Source organism: Bos mutus, chromosome 22, assembly GCF_027580195.1.
Source record: "Bos mutus isolate GX-2022 chromosome 22, NWIPB_WYAK_1.1, whole genome shotgun sequence".
In the NCBI taxonomy this organism is placed as follows: domain Eukaryota; kingdom Metazoa; phylum Chordata; class Mammalia; order Artiodactyla; family Bovidae; genus Bos; species Bos mutus.
This window is the reverse complement of record NC_091638.1, coordinates 594,482-608,145: the sequence shown is the minus strand read 5'-3', so window position 1 is coordinate 608,145 and position 13,664 is coordinate 594,482. Positions and strand designations below refer to the sequence as shown.

The 13,664-nt window shown below is 45.3% G+C and overlaps 1 protein-coding gene across 2 annotated transcripts in view; it reads right to left on the bottom strand.

The window, feature by feature from the left end:
- EGFR (epidermal growth factor receptor) overlaps positions 1–13,664 on the bottom strand; it is a 216,279-nt gene that overhangs the window by 56,839 nt on the left and 145,776 nt on the right. For both annotated transcript variants that reach the window (XM_070360477.1, XM_070360476.1), the window contains 6 exons: positions 12,970–13,153; positions 9,854–9,988; positions 5,187–5,255; positions 4,238–4,356; positions 2,898–3,039; positions 1,300–1,416 (listed from right to left, as the gene is read on the bottom strand). In XM_070360477.1, the coding sequence (XP_070216578.1) occupies positions 1,300–1,416; positions 2,898–3,039; positions 4,238–4,356; positions 5,187–5,255; positions 9,854–9,988; positions 12,970–13,153 (766 nt within the window). The remainder of the gene's footprint in view (positions 1–1,299; positions 1,417–2,897; positions 3,040–4,237; positions 4,357–5,186; positions 5,256–9,853; positions 9,989–12,969; positions 13,154–13,664) is intronic.

Sequence of the window (13,664 nt, the reverse complement as noted above, 5' to 3'; positions counted from 1 at the left end):
TCACATGATGCTATCTGGAGTGATCTCCAGGGGATGCTTAGAGTGTAGATGTGTCTTCTGTGCAAGTGGAAGATATGGCCTGGGCCTGGCACACACCCAAAGGGCCTGGGCACCAGCTGGGGAGGCTCCATGGGAGCCTGGAGATAGTCTGCACATCAGAGTGAATAATGTGAGGAGGGGTTATCATAAACTGAATAAAAAAGGGTTCAGTGAGCTCACATGGGTACTAAGAAAGCTATTTTAGAAACAGAATGTCCACTAGTAAATATAGAAGAAATGACAGAAATAGGAAGTCATTCTTACAATCGCCAAGCAATCTGACTGATGCAACTTCAGGCGAATCATCGGTTCTGCCATCGAGGTGGTTTAGTCACTCAGTCATGTCCAACTCTTTGCAACCCCATGGACTGTAACCCAGGCTCCCCTGTCCATGGAATTCTCCAGGCAAGAATCCTGGAGTGGGTTACCACTTTCTTCTCCAAGCAATCTTCCTGACCCAGGGGACCCAGGTATCCAATCCAGGTCTCATGCATTGCAGGCAGATTCTTTACCACTGAGCCAGAGAAGCCACAGAAGTAATGAGATGAGAGTTGTGCACCCCTGGTGGGACACTCTCTACCTGCAGTGCCCCATCTGTGTCCCGCCCCACAGAAAACATGACCCGACCAGACAGGGGTGGTCAGAGCAGCTGGCCTTGACTCCTCACAGCATCAGAGAAAAGAGGCCTGAGAAACGATCTTGAATTAATGAAGAGCCTGGATTGAAAAGCAGCTAAAAAGGATATATTGGGATAACAGAGGAGTTGAAATTAAACTGAAAACTAGAATCAATGTTAAACATGGGATAAGAGTGAAATTGTCTTTTGTTACTTAGGAACATGTCCTGTTTGTACAAAAGTGTGTTGGCGAATGCAGGGTGAAGTGTTATAATACCTGTAGTCATCACAGGACTCAGAAAACACACACAGAGAGACACAAACACGGAGTGAGAACAATGTGGTGATTACTGAAAATTGAGGAATTCAAGTTCAGGGCAGATGGGTGTTCATTATGCTATTTTGCAATGCTTCTGGGTGTTTGAAAAATGTCAAGATAAAAGATAAAGTGCAGGATAAGAAGGGATAAATTGGCATTGAAGACACCCCTGGGATAGAGCACAGCAGAAAGGAAGGAACATGTTTCTGAGCTTGGAGACTCCCTCAAATCTGGTCTGAGGATGATGCTGAGGGTCTGGGGGCAGGGAGCCTAGCCATGATTGGAAGCAGAGAGGGCCCCGTGCCCACACCGGGCAGCTTCCCACCTTTGCCACAAGGCCCGTCACACTTTTTACACTTGCGGACACCGTCTTCCTCTACCTCCTGGCTGTCAGAACTGCAGGCGCGGACGCAGGAGCCGTGGTCTGTCACCACGTAGTTACCTGGGGGACAGTGAAAGGAAGGTGGTGAAAGCAGCACCAGGTGTGCTGGGCATAGTGACCCTGGATGACAGTGATTCTCTGGTTCTGGGCATAGTGACCCTGGATGACAGTGATTCTCTGGTTCTGGGCATAGTGACCCTGGATGACAGTGATTCTCTGGTTCTGGGCATAGTGACCCTGGATGACAGGTGATTCTCTGGTTCTGGGCATAGTGACCCTGGATGACAGTGATTCTCTGGTTCTGGGCATAGTGACCCTGGATGACAGTGATTCTCTGGTTCTGGGCATAGTGACCCTGGATGACAGTGATTCTCTGGTTCTGGGCATAGTGACCCTGGATGACAGGTGATTCTCTGGTTCTGGTTACTTTAAGGACAAGAAGGAAGGCTGCAAACAGAGAGGAATGGGGTTCAAGGTGTTCATGGCCTCCCCATCAGGTTGCTGCTCGCTGGTTATGATGCTTACATTCAGGACTCACAGCTGAAAGCTTAATATTTATTTTAAAAAGTGACCCGAAACAAAGACCACTCTTCTCTTGGCCACCCTCATCCCCTCGGGCCTCTGTGGGCGACAGGGTCCACATCCTGCCTTGGCCGTCACTCAGGGAGAAGTAACTTGTGTTCATAATAAACTTTTCAGGAACTCTCTCTGTTTCTTTTGACTTCCCCAAGTGGATCCTCGAACCACTGGACGTTTGAGTGTTTAGTGGATATTTGTCACTTTCCTTCTGTAAATTGGCTGCTTATGTTCTCTGAGGCTCTGAGTGGTTTCCTGTAGATTTCAAATTCTCTCAAAGATTACATCTGTGTCACAGTTGTGGCTAAGTTTTCTTTATCTTGCCATTTACCTTACAATGACTTTTTTTGTGGGTTTTTTTGTTGTTGTTGTTGTTGTTCCAAATTTTTAAAATTTCATGTTCACAAGTCTGGTAGTATAAATCTCTCCTTCATAATTGTTCTTAAAAACAATTTTTTTTTTAGTTAATCTTCCCTCTTGAAAATCACTTCCTCTCCTATGAAATCACTCATGTTGCCATTTCCCTAAATACTAGAGTTTCATGTAAAGCACAAATAAGCAAAACCCAAGCCCCAACAATTAAACAAAGCCAATCAACAAGCAAAAAGCTCTCTTCTGTGCTCCTAACGGCACAAACACGCCCAGGTTTTTAACTGCTAAAGAAGGCTGGTCTTCTGACCTCTCTCTCATTTAGGCCTTATAAACACCTGCCGAGTACAAGAGCCAAACAGGGAAATGGCCCAACGGCCCTGGGTTTGTGCCAATCAGACCATGGAATGTTCTGGGCAACCATGGCTGGGCTCAGGACACAAGAACCAACTTGGGGTCAGCCATCACCTCACCTGCCTGATACTGAAGTGAATACAGGGACCCAAGGATCCCTGAGTGGGGGATACGAGAACCTCAGCAGGAGACAGAGCAGAAACAGGTGCCTGGCAATGAAGGGGCTCACAAGGGACACTCACGGGGACACTTCTTGACACAGGTGGCGCCAAAGCTGTACTTCCCCAGCGGGTTGACCTTCATTTCGTAGGTGGTAGGGTCATAGAGCATGAGTGGCGGACACGTGTCCTTGCAGGTGGCTTCATCACGGAACCTGCGGCAGACCTGCCACGGGAGGGGTGGTATGATCGTTAGACTCCACGGGGAGCGGGGCCACAGCCCTCTGTGTCCAGGGGTCTGGTCAGAGCAGACGTCTAGTAAAGCACTCTCAACAGGGGCAGAAAGACTGTTTTCTTAAAAGCATGGTTTTTCTTAAATGCACTGTTTCAGATAGTTTTGAGGAGATTATGAGGAGGGAAAAACACATCTCTGTTAACTTTCAAAATAAGGCAGGAGTTCACACGCTAGAGTAGTAACTCTAGAGCGAAAGTATTCAACTTAACTTACATCCAATTTCCCTCCTAAACAACACTTGAGGATACATTTTTGAATTTATTATCAAACACAGAGAACTTTGACTGGGGGCTATTGTGCAGAGGGACTCAGACCACACACAGAGGGGTCCTGACCAAGAGCCTGGTGTTGCCTTCCTCCAGCAGCCTGGCAGAATTGGTTCAGACCAGTGGGGTCCAAAGCCCAGGGCCCCTCCAGCCTCTGGAACGTTAGTCTCCCTGTTCCTAAAAACTATAGACTCTTCTGGGTCCCACTCAAGGTGAGTCTCCCAGTTTGGAACTCACTCAGTGCTGCCTCTGGGACCCTGGCTGCCTGTCCTGGGGTCTCGGGACACACAAGGTACCCATAATCAGACATGTGGCACCAACGGCCTACGGTGATACCTTCCGCAGTCACAGGGACTACAGCGAGGCCTTCAGCACCCTCATGGGCTGGGGAATCAGCAGAAAGCATCTGAGCTAAGCAGAAAGAGCAGAGGCTTTAGGGGCAAAAGATACAAATGGAGTCCAGCTGTCCTGCCCCTGAGGATCTGTGTGATCGCCTAACTTCACTGGGGACATTTTAGGGGTCCCTGCAGCCTTAGCTCTCTAGGTTGTAAGGAGAATTGAGCGGAGCAATAAATGGTGCTGACACTGGTGCTGGCCACAGCAGACATGAGGGACAAATAACACAGTTAGTATTTGGCTCATTCTGTGCCCTGGTCTCGGGTGTTGATGCCACATACATCGTGCTCTTTAGACCACGTAACGGTAGGTGAGGTCACATAATTTACCCAAGGTCATCAAGTAGGTGGTGAAGGCCGGTCACTGAAAGATGCTTTGTTACCTGGTGGCTGCAAACATCAGTCAGCACATTTCAGTCAAAGGGAGGCCCCTGAACTTTGGGCCGCAGAAGCTGCGGTGTGTCTTACCAGGCAGTCGCTCTCCCGTGGCCCTGTGCAGCCAGCGGCACACTGGTTGTGGCAGCAGTCACTGGGGGACCTGCCACGGCAGCGCCCGGAACACTGCTGGGCACAGATGATTTTGGTCACTGAAAGGAAGCAAAGGCCACCGTGAGCTGCGGGGTCAGGAAGGTGGAAGGATCACTTCTCAGGGACCCTGGGAGCACTTGCAAATGGCGATGAAAGACTGATAACAAGGATGAATTTAGTGATTCTACACTTAAGTTCCCAAACATGCTTGTTCTGCTAAACTCAACTCATCTTGATCTTTCTTACTGTATGTTTTCTTTTTTCTACTTGTTTTTAATCACTTAGAACTGACTCAGATTAACTCTGGACTTTCAGACTTGTTAAACTAGAGACTGACAAGAATTGAGTTTTGGGGTAACAGAAAGTATGTACAAATAACATAACGCCTGTCAGAAGGCAGTGTTTAAAAGGGCATAACAATCACATCACAATTTGACCTAAACACAGATCAAGCTGACATGTCCCTACATTTCCTGGCCATTCATGGTCTTAAGCTAGGATTCCCGCAGAAAAATCCCCTTCAAGAAGCTGCTCTTGCTTCTCTGGAGATGGGTACCCAAAAGAGGGGCAGGAAGGGAGAGGACACAGGAGGTGTCGTGATGCAAGAAACAGAGACAAGCCTCCGTTTCCAGGAAAACCCAAACTACTGTTCAGAGAGAATGCCTGGGTGGCAGGTCTGCACTGGTTCACGCCAGGCTGCAGTGCCAGCAGTGGCCCATGCTGGACTAACTGCATGCGGGGAGATGTGCAAGACTGTCATTCATGTAACTGCTAACATCTGGCCTTAAAATCAACAATGCTTGGAGTCTTCAAAGGGAAAACGAATATCAATACCATCAGCCAAGTGTAAGGGGAGAAGGTGGCCAGTGAAATTCTGTTCCTGACTCACATTTCTGGCAGTTCTCCTCCCCGGCACCCCAGCAGCTTCTGTTGAGACAGGCTGGATCACACTTTGGGCCTAAAATATACAAGTAATAGTTAAATTCATAATCACAGGGAAAGGGAACGAGAAACTGACAACACCTGCCCCAGCCTCTAAGCAGAGCTGCAGCCTAGAAACAAGAGCTTTCAAATTTCTTATTCTCTACTTGTTCAGCTGGTTGGTTTGCAAGATGATTTAAAAAGACTCTCATGAGGGAAAAAACCCAAGGGACTTAATATATGTCCCAAAGCCTGCTACAGTCAGGAGAATTCAGTCTCTGGGAGAATTTCAGTTTTAAATGGAAGAGATGATTTGCCAAGTGATGGTGGGATGAGGGCACCCCTTCAGTATGACCAACAAGGTTTATAGTTGATCCCAGGGGTGAAAGGCCCTAGTGCAGTGCTGGTGCTTCTCAAAATCCTGAAAGATGGGCAGCTGAGCCCCGAACGGATGGTGTCAGTCATACACCGGGAGAAGAGACAGAAATGGAGACAAGGCAGACAGAGAGAGAGAAACCTAAGAGGAAAGAGCAAAGTAACAGGTAGGTATGTAGAGTGTGGTTACATCTGTACAGTGACACCACGTGATCTTTCCTTTTTACCCTATATGTCACCATATTTTCAAATTTCTATTATAAGCATATAAGTTTATAAAAGAAAATATTTAAAATAAAAATGTTTAATGACATCTTTCCATAACACAGGAAATATTTGCCAATTAAGGAATTCAAAGTCTGTTTATGATTATATTCTTAAACTTCTGTGACAAAAAAAGAATCACAGAGATTATTTAAAATATGAGTAACAGAAAAAAGCAAAAAGAAGAATTGAGGATCATCCAGAGGTAATCAATATAGGCATGCTGCTGCTGCTGCTAAGTTGCTTCAGTCGTGCCGACTCTGTGCGACCCCATAGACGGCAGCCCACCAGGCTCCCCGTCCCTGGGATTCTCCAGGCAAGAGTATTGGAGTGGGTTGCCATTTCCTTTTCCAATTCGTGAAAGTGAAAAGTGAAAGTGAAGTCGCTCAGTCTTGTCCGACCCTCAGTGACCCCATGGACTGCAGCCTTCCAGGCTCCTCCGTCCATGGGATTTTCCAGGCGAGAGTACTGGAGTGGGGTGCCATTGCCTTCTCCACAATATAGGCATAAGTATATCTATATATAAGAATTAATATCACATTACACATTGCATTATAACTTAATAATTCATGATACATTATGACAATTTTCCATGCCTTTAAATATCCTTCTACCTAACATGAATTTTTATTTTTTTTAATTTTTTAATTTTACTTTATTCTATTTATTTTTTAAATTTATTTTATTTTATTTTACTTTACAATATTGTATTGGTTTTGCCATATATCAATATCATATATGAAATGAGTTGCCAGTCCAGGTTCGATGCACAATAACATGAATTTTTAATGGCATGGCTGTACCACAATTTATTTAACCAATCTCTTGTTTTTATTTTTTCTTTTTTTTTTCCAATCTCTTGTTTTTAGACATAAGTTTCCTTTGAAATGTATTAAACACAAGGATATAAGGAATATGCTTGAACAAAAGTATTTTTCTGCATCCTTTACAATTTTCATTCCTCTCATTTTTTCCTTAATATTCCTAGACATGATGTTCATAGGCCAGAGGCATGCATACTTTAAAACTTCAATACATACTGCCAAAATTAACTTACATGCCCACAAGTAGACTATGTAAATTTCTGTTTCTTTGCAATATAGGCACTGAAAAATCAAAAGGAACATATGTCTTTAGCAAAGGCAAAAATGATGCTTCTTTATTTTATTTTAACCATTTGTAATACAATGACAAATAATATTTTACTTTATTTTTGGCTGTGTGTGTGTGTGTGTGTGTGTGTGTGTGTGATGGGGAGAGGGGAGCTGCTCATGTCCTTGACCCATTTTTGGAGAGGTAGTCACCTTTTTCTTAGGATTTAGAAGACTACATTACATAGTCACATAGCAAGAATATTAACCTTTTCAAGGCAATCAGAAGCTGCACAGTATTTTCCTATCATTAATATTTTTTTATATGGAAGTTTTCTTTTATAGTATCTAACTTTGGCTTTTATTCAACTTGATATTACAAATATTTATTTTTATGTTTCTTTCTAGCACTTATATATACACTCAACATTTTTTATGTTTAACCTGCATTTGGAATTTACAGTGGTATATGAAGCGGATTATAGATTTATTTCAATTTCCTCTTGAGTAAACTTACCCATTCTAACTTCAAATTCCAAACTACATCAATAATAACGTAATATTAAGTAACTTTTCTGTCCATAAAACCCATGTCCATAAAACACTTAAATCACCTTATGAGATTTTTTGGGTAAAGATGACATGAAACAAGCTCTCAGAAGTCATCTGTGACCTGAAAGCTCCAGTTGAGAGGAGCAAGACTGTGAGTTTGTCCCTGGTCAGGCAACTAATGAGGGAAACACAGGTAACGGGTGATGGTAGTTTTGTAATTTCCAATGTGACTAACCTAATATCCTTAGTTCCTTTAAAAAAACTCCGTTAATAGTTCTGTCACTTAGGTATTTTTCCTTTAGTAGTTACATTCCAGAATAATATATTAAATATTTAATTCTTTTCTTATTTGCTTACAATGACATTTCTTTATGGACATTTGATTCAGCTGCTGCTACTGCTAAGTCACATCAGTCGTGTCTGACTCTGTGCAACCCCAGAGACGGCAGCCCACCAGGCTCCCCCGTCCCTGGGATTCTCCAGGCAAGAACACTGGAGTGGGTTGCCATTTCCTTCTCCAATGCATGGAAGTGAAAAGTGAAAGCGACTGTCTTATTTGTCTATGGCTTATTTTTATATGTCTATTCTTAAACCAATACCATCTTGGTTTATTGCCGTAGCTTTGTAATATTTGAATCTTATTATTGCATAAACCTGTTCACCATTTGTCTTTCCCAACACTGTTTTGCCAGGTCATTTCTGCAGCTATGGCGTAAGGAGGGCAGGTAAGCTACTTTGGGTACCTGATTTGATCTATAGCAAAACCATATTACGCTCACAGCCTTTCCATGACAGTTTTATTTTTTGTTGTTGTTGTTATTGTTGTTGTTACAAATTTACACAATTTAACCTCCCCACTGTACATCAGATTGCTGAGCAAAGGCTAACCTCCATCTCTGGAAAATGTAAAATTTTACATTGTAAAAGAAAGCTTTTGCTTTCTTGCAAGCAAAGTAGGTCAGTTGGGTATCTGTTGGAATAATGCATTTACAAAGTCAAAGGGCTCAATGCCCATGTTCACAGCAGCATTTTGTCCACAACTGTCAAAAGGTGGAAGCAACTCAAGCAATTCAAGTGCTCATTGACAGATGAATGTATAAACAAATGAAATATTATTCAGCCATATTAAGGAAGGAAGTTCTGACACATGCTCTAACTTGGATGGCTCTTGAAGACACTGTGTTCAGTGAAAGAAGTCAGTCACAAAAGTACAAATTTGTCAAATTTGTCACAAAAGGACAAATACTGTGTGATTTTACTCATATAGGGCACCTAAAGTTGTCTAATTCGTAGGCTGAAAGTAAGATGATGGATGCAAGGCCTGGGGGTGGAGAGTTAGTGGTCAGTGGGGACAGTTTTAGTTTGTCAAGAGGAAAATACACGACTGGTGGCGATGGCTGCACGACGACGTGAATGTGCTTAATGCTACTGAACTGTACACTTAAAAACGGCTAAGATGGTAAATTCATCTTAGAGGTATTTCATCATAATCAATCAATCAAGTCAAAGAAAAAAAAGCAAAAAACAAAGCAGCTTTAGTTGATTTTTAAGACCCATATCAGCTTCAAATTCTAAGACCAAAAACACCAAAAAAAAAAAAAAGTAAAAAAAGCACCCATGCATCCACTGCACAGTTGTTGGAAAACAGAGAAGCAGGAAATGGTGATGGCTTCTTATTTTAAAAGCCTGAAAGGTGAGGGAGATCAGGAAGGGAGCAGGCTACTTGGAAACTGGGGTCCTCAAAGTTTCCCACGAGGTATGTCAAGGGTGCTAATGGGGAGACTTGACCTGCAGCGTGGTCCTGGCCAGCTGCTCCCTTTATTGATGAATAGTGGGGACTAGGTCATGGGCACTAGTTAAATGTGGACAAGCTTATCTCCATGTGCTCCTTAGTTCTGCCGGGCACTCCATCCATGTGGGAGTGCCCGGGACCTAGGAGCAGAAGGGCAGAGCTGAGCCTCAAAGCTTCCAAAGGGCCTGGCGCCACTTTGAGCCTCAGCAGAAAATCGGAAGCTACAAAAGCGTGGTTAGTCTCCTCAAACAGGATGAGAGAAGCCCCTTGCCAGGGTTGGCACGATGGGCTTTTCTCAATGCCACATGTGAGCTCAGCTGCCCTGGCAGGGCCGGGGTGTGTGTGTGTGTGACCTGTAAGCAAGTGAGCTGTCACCACGAAAAACAAACCTATTTCTGTCTTAAATAGGTGCTCTTCTAGTGAGCATATAACCTGTTTACTACTTATTTTTGCTGTAGATTCATGTAACTTAACATGAACTGTGCCTTCTCTGGCTCCCCACCCTGCCTTATGAGCTGCAATCCGGGGGTGGGGTGGGGGGGAGCACTGTGGAACACTTACAGTTGCCCTGCTGGTTCTGAAAGTCCCCTGTCATGTTGCTTAGAAAATCAGGGTTGACGATGTCCCGCCACTGGATGGTCTCCACGTTGCAGAGGACAGGGTTGTTGCTGAATCGCACGGCACCTTGCAGAATTTCTGCATGAGAAAGGAACCCCCATGAGCAAACGTGCCATCTCTTCTAAACTCTTGTGAAGTATGCATATGCTTCTTCACATTTTACCTTCTGTTAAGAGATGGCAGCATGCAAATGAGACTCCCTGGAACTGCAGTGGGGCAGTGGAAAGTGAGCTGATGGACTCCTCTGTGGAGGAGTTGGGATTCCCCTGCACTGGGTCTTTGAACAATGAATGACCAGAATTTAGAAATCAGGGGCCATGGGAAGATAATGCTTTAGTCAAGTAGCATGAATGACAGGTATACAGTAAGTTGGTGGTTCCCAGGGAGGCTGGCTGGTCCCAGCCGGACCGGGGTCACCACGTGATGACAGTGTGAAAGGGCAGATGGGACAGGAAGGGTGGGTGGAAGGGAAGATGCTGTGGTGCTTGGGAAAGTGGGGAAAGAGGAGCAGGAAGGATCTGTATGTGTGATGAAGAGACTGGGTGGCCAAGGGAAGGCAAAGACTTAAAACTGTTCAACTGCTCAAAGGAAGAGTTGGCATGACGTGAAACACCAGGGGTGATAAGAAAACTTGAGCTGGAGCAGAGGGCAAGTATTCCCCCATGACACTTATGCAAACATTTACCGAATGGCTTCTGTGCACAGAACATGGAAGTGAGTGCTGTGAGGCATGCAGAGATGAATGATTCCTGCTGGCTCCTCTCTAAGAAAGGACAAGCATGTGAGGGGCAATGCATAGTCAGTAACCTCTTGTTCACAGAGGACCATGACCCACGACGAGGCTGGCACTGTGCCAGCTGCTTTACATGCATGCATGCTCAGTCACTCAGTTGTGTCTGACTCTGCAACCCCATGGGCTGTTAGGTTCCTCTGTGCATGGAATTTTCCAGGCAAGAATACTGGAGTGGGTTGCCATTTCCTCCTCCAGAGGGTCTTCCTGACCCAGGGATCGAACCTGCGTCTATTGAATCTCTTTACCACTGTACTACCTAGTAGTCAGACATATGCATGGCCTGAGCTAATCCTCACATGGTCCTCTGACCATAACTCAATTCTAGATATGTAAGCAATGCCAAGCATCCCAGAGTGGGAGAGGACACGGAAAAGGAAGAGTTCTTCTGGGGAAGCTCTCTTTGGCTGCTGGAAATAACATCTCTGGGAAGAGAACATGTGGAGGAACCCAGATGGAAGTGGGCTCAGTGTGCTCCAGGCGGATAGACAGCCCCAGCAGAGGCCGTGAGGGGCCAGGTAAGCAGTTCCTTCGGCAGATGGTGGGGAGGGGCTGCAGTCACAGAAGGCAGGCTGGGGGGTCGGAAAGGGCCACATCTTGTTTTGGGTGTGAAATCAGATATGACAGCTGGACAACCAAGTGAAAAGCTTCACTTAGGAGGGAGCCAGAGTCAAGGGATAAACTCATGAGAGGCCAGAGCTGGAGACATAGAAGAGAGAGCTGGGGTTTCAGGAGCCTCAGGATGACAGGCCAGGAGCAGGAAGGCCAAGGAGACAGCAGCGGGATGACCAGAGGCCCGTGTTAGTTATCAACTGTTGTTGTTTAGTCCTTAAGTCATACCTGACACTTTTGCGACTGCATGGACTATAGCCCGTCAGGCTCCTTTCTGTCCATGGGATTCTCCAGGCAAGAATGCTGGAGTGGGTTGTAATTCATGTCGAATAATCCAAATTAGAGGATTATTTAATAAAATGAAATAATCTGAATTGATACAACCCTAATACTCACAACAGGAATAATACCAAGCACAGAAACAGCTCCCTGGGGCTTTGTCTGCAGTAATTCACTTAATCTTCTCAACAACCCTGGGGAGTCTGTTATCATTGTCCCCCCATTTTTGAAATCACAGAAAGAACCCACTCCCAGGCGCCTGGCTGGTGAGCCATGGAGCTGATAGAGCTGGGGCTGGAAACTGACAGTCTGCGCCCCCACCTGCCTCTGCCTGGCACCACGAGACAGCAACTTTGGGAGGCATCCCGGTGGGCTGAGGGCGAGGACAGCACAGCCCAGTGCCAGCACCGCACCCAACTGCGTGGGAGGCTGAGGGGAGCCCTAAGGCCATTTCATAAACGCAGAGCCCAGGAGCTGACCCGCACACAGGCGCCATGGGGCTTGGGCAGTCAGCCCGCCCTGCACCCCGGCCTGGGGTCAGGCCCCGTACCGCGACCCTCCTCTGCTGTGTGTCCTCTGCTCTCAGCCCCTTCAGGGCTGGCCCCGCTGCCCATCAGAGCCGTGAGGCATGAGGGAAGGTTAGGGCTCTGTGGCATGGTCTGGGTGGCCAACCCTGGCCATTTCCTCACTCCTGTAGGAATTCAAGAGGGTTACTTTGACCAATTTTTTTTTTTAAAATGGCAGAGCATACCACTTGCTCTGAAAGAAGGTGAGGGGCATTAAATTAAGTTACCAATTTAACATGGCTGGCACTGTACCTGCCACAGTCATCGTTATCTTCAAATTTTAAAAATCAACTTGCCGTTTTTCCACAGTTTTCTCTCACAGCACCCTCGTAAGTGCCCTCCCCACAAGAACTCAAACTTCGCCTGTAACACCTTTATTCTCTATCCTTACAAACTTAAAAATGGCTTTCTGTATAATAGCGTGACTCTGGAAAATGTCTCAGACAGTGGCTGGATTTTTACTCTTTGTGCCTTATACATGAGGTCCAGGCAGTGACTGGCGGACTACCTGAGCATTCCAGTCCCGTCATCTGGTCATACTCTCCTTTTTCCAGAACCTTTACCATGTCTTAATTTATTTTGTAACTCTCTGGATACATTTCCATGAACAAGACAGAACCTGTACTTGGCTTAACTCTTCCCTTCCTGCCCCATTAACTACTGTCTTCTTAGAACTTCTACTCACTGTCTCTTGCATATGGCTGGCATGCAAAGCAAAAGTCTTCCCTGAGTGGAATTCAGAAAAGCACCCAGTCTGCTAAGTACCGTCCAAGTCGCTCTTCGTACTATAGCCTCCTGCGCCCTGCTCTCACCCTGCAAGTTTCTCAAGGGCAGCTCCCTCAGTCCGGTTTTGTTTGCTCCATAGTTGGATAAGACGGCTAAGGCATGGGTGTTTTCATAAAGCACATTTCCTCGGATGATCTGCAGGTTTTCCAGCGGAATCTTCTCCACTGTGTTGAGGGCAATGAGTACATAGCCGGCAACCTCCTGGATGGTCTAAGGAAATAAAACATGAACATATTATTTCTCTTTGGAGGAACCATGAACGCAAGATCTAAAGCGGATCCAGAGAGCCCAGGACACCTAGCTGAACAGGAGTGGTTGACAAATCATGTAGATAATTACCACTGACCCCATGGGAGGTAACAAGATTTATAGTGATTCCTGCATTTTTGCCTCTTGAGCTTGACAGCAGTAACAACGGACCATGTGCGTTACTGAGGAATGCTGTGACTTTCATTTTGCCTGGTGTTTAACAGACTTAGCAGAAAATGGAAACATTTTATTAATTTATTTTGTATTTGTCTTGCAGGCTTTCCATCAAAAGCAAACAAACAAACCCAGAAGAAAACCAATCAAATCCTAAGTTTAACTACACCAACTCAGAAGCTTTTAAGGCTGGCTCCGATTGGCTCACTGGAGCCTATTGCAAAACATATGGGAGTTTTGTGAACTAGTTTTTAAACTCTTGGTAGCCAGAAATCAACCGTGGTGGGAGTATTTATAC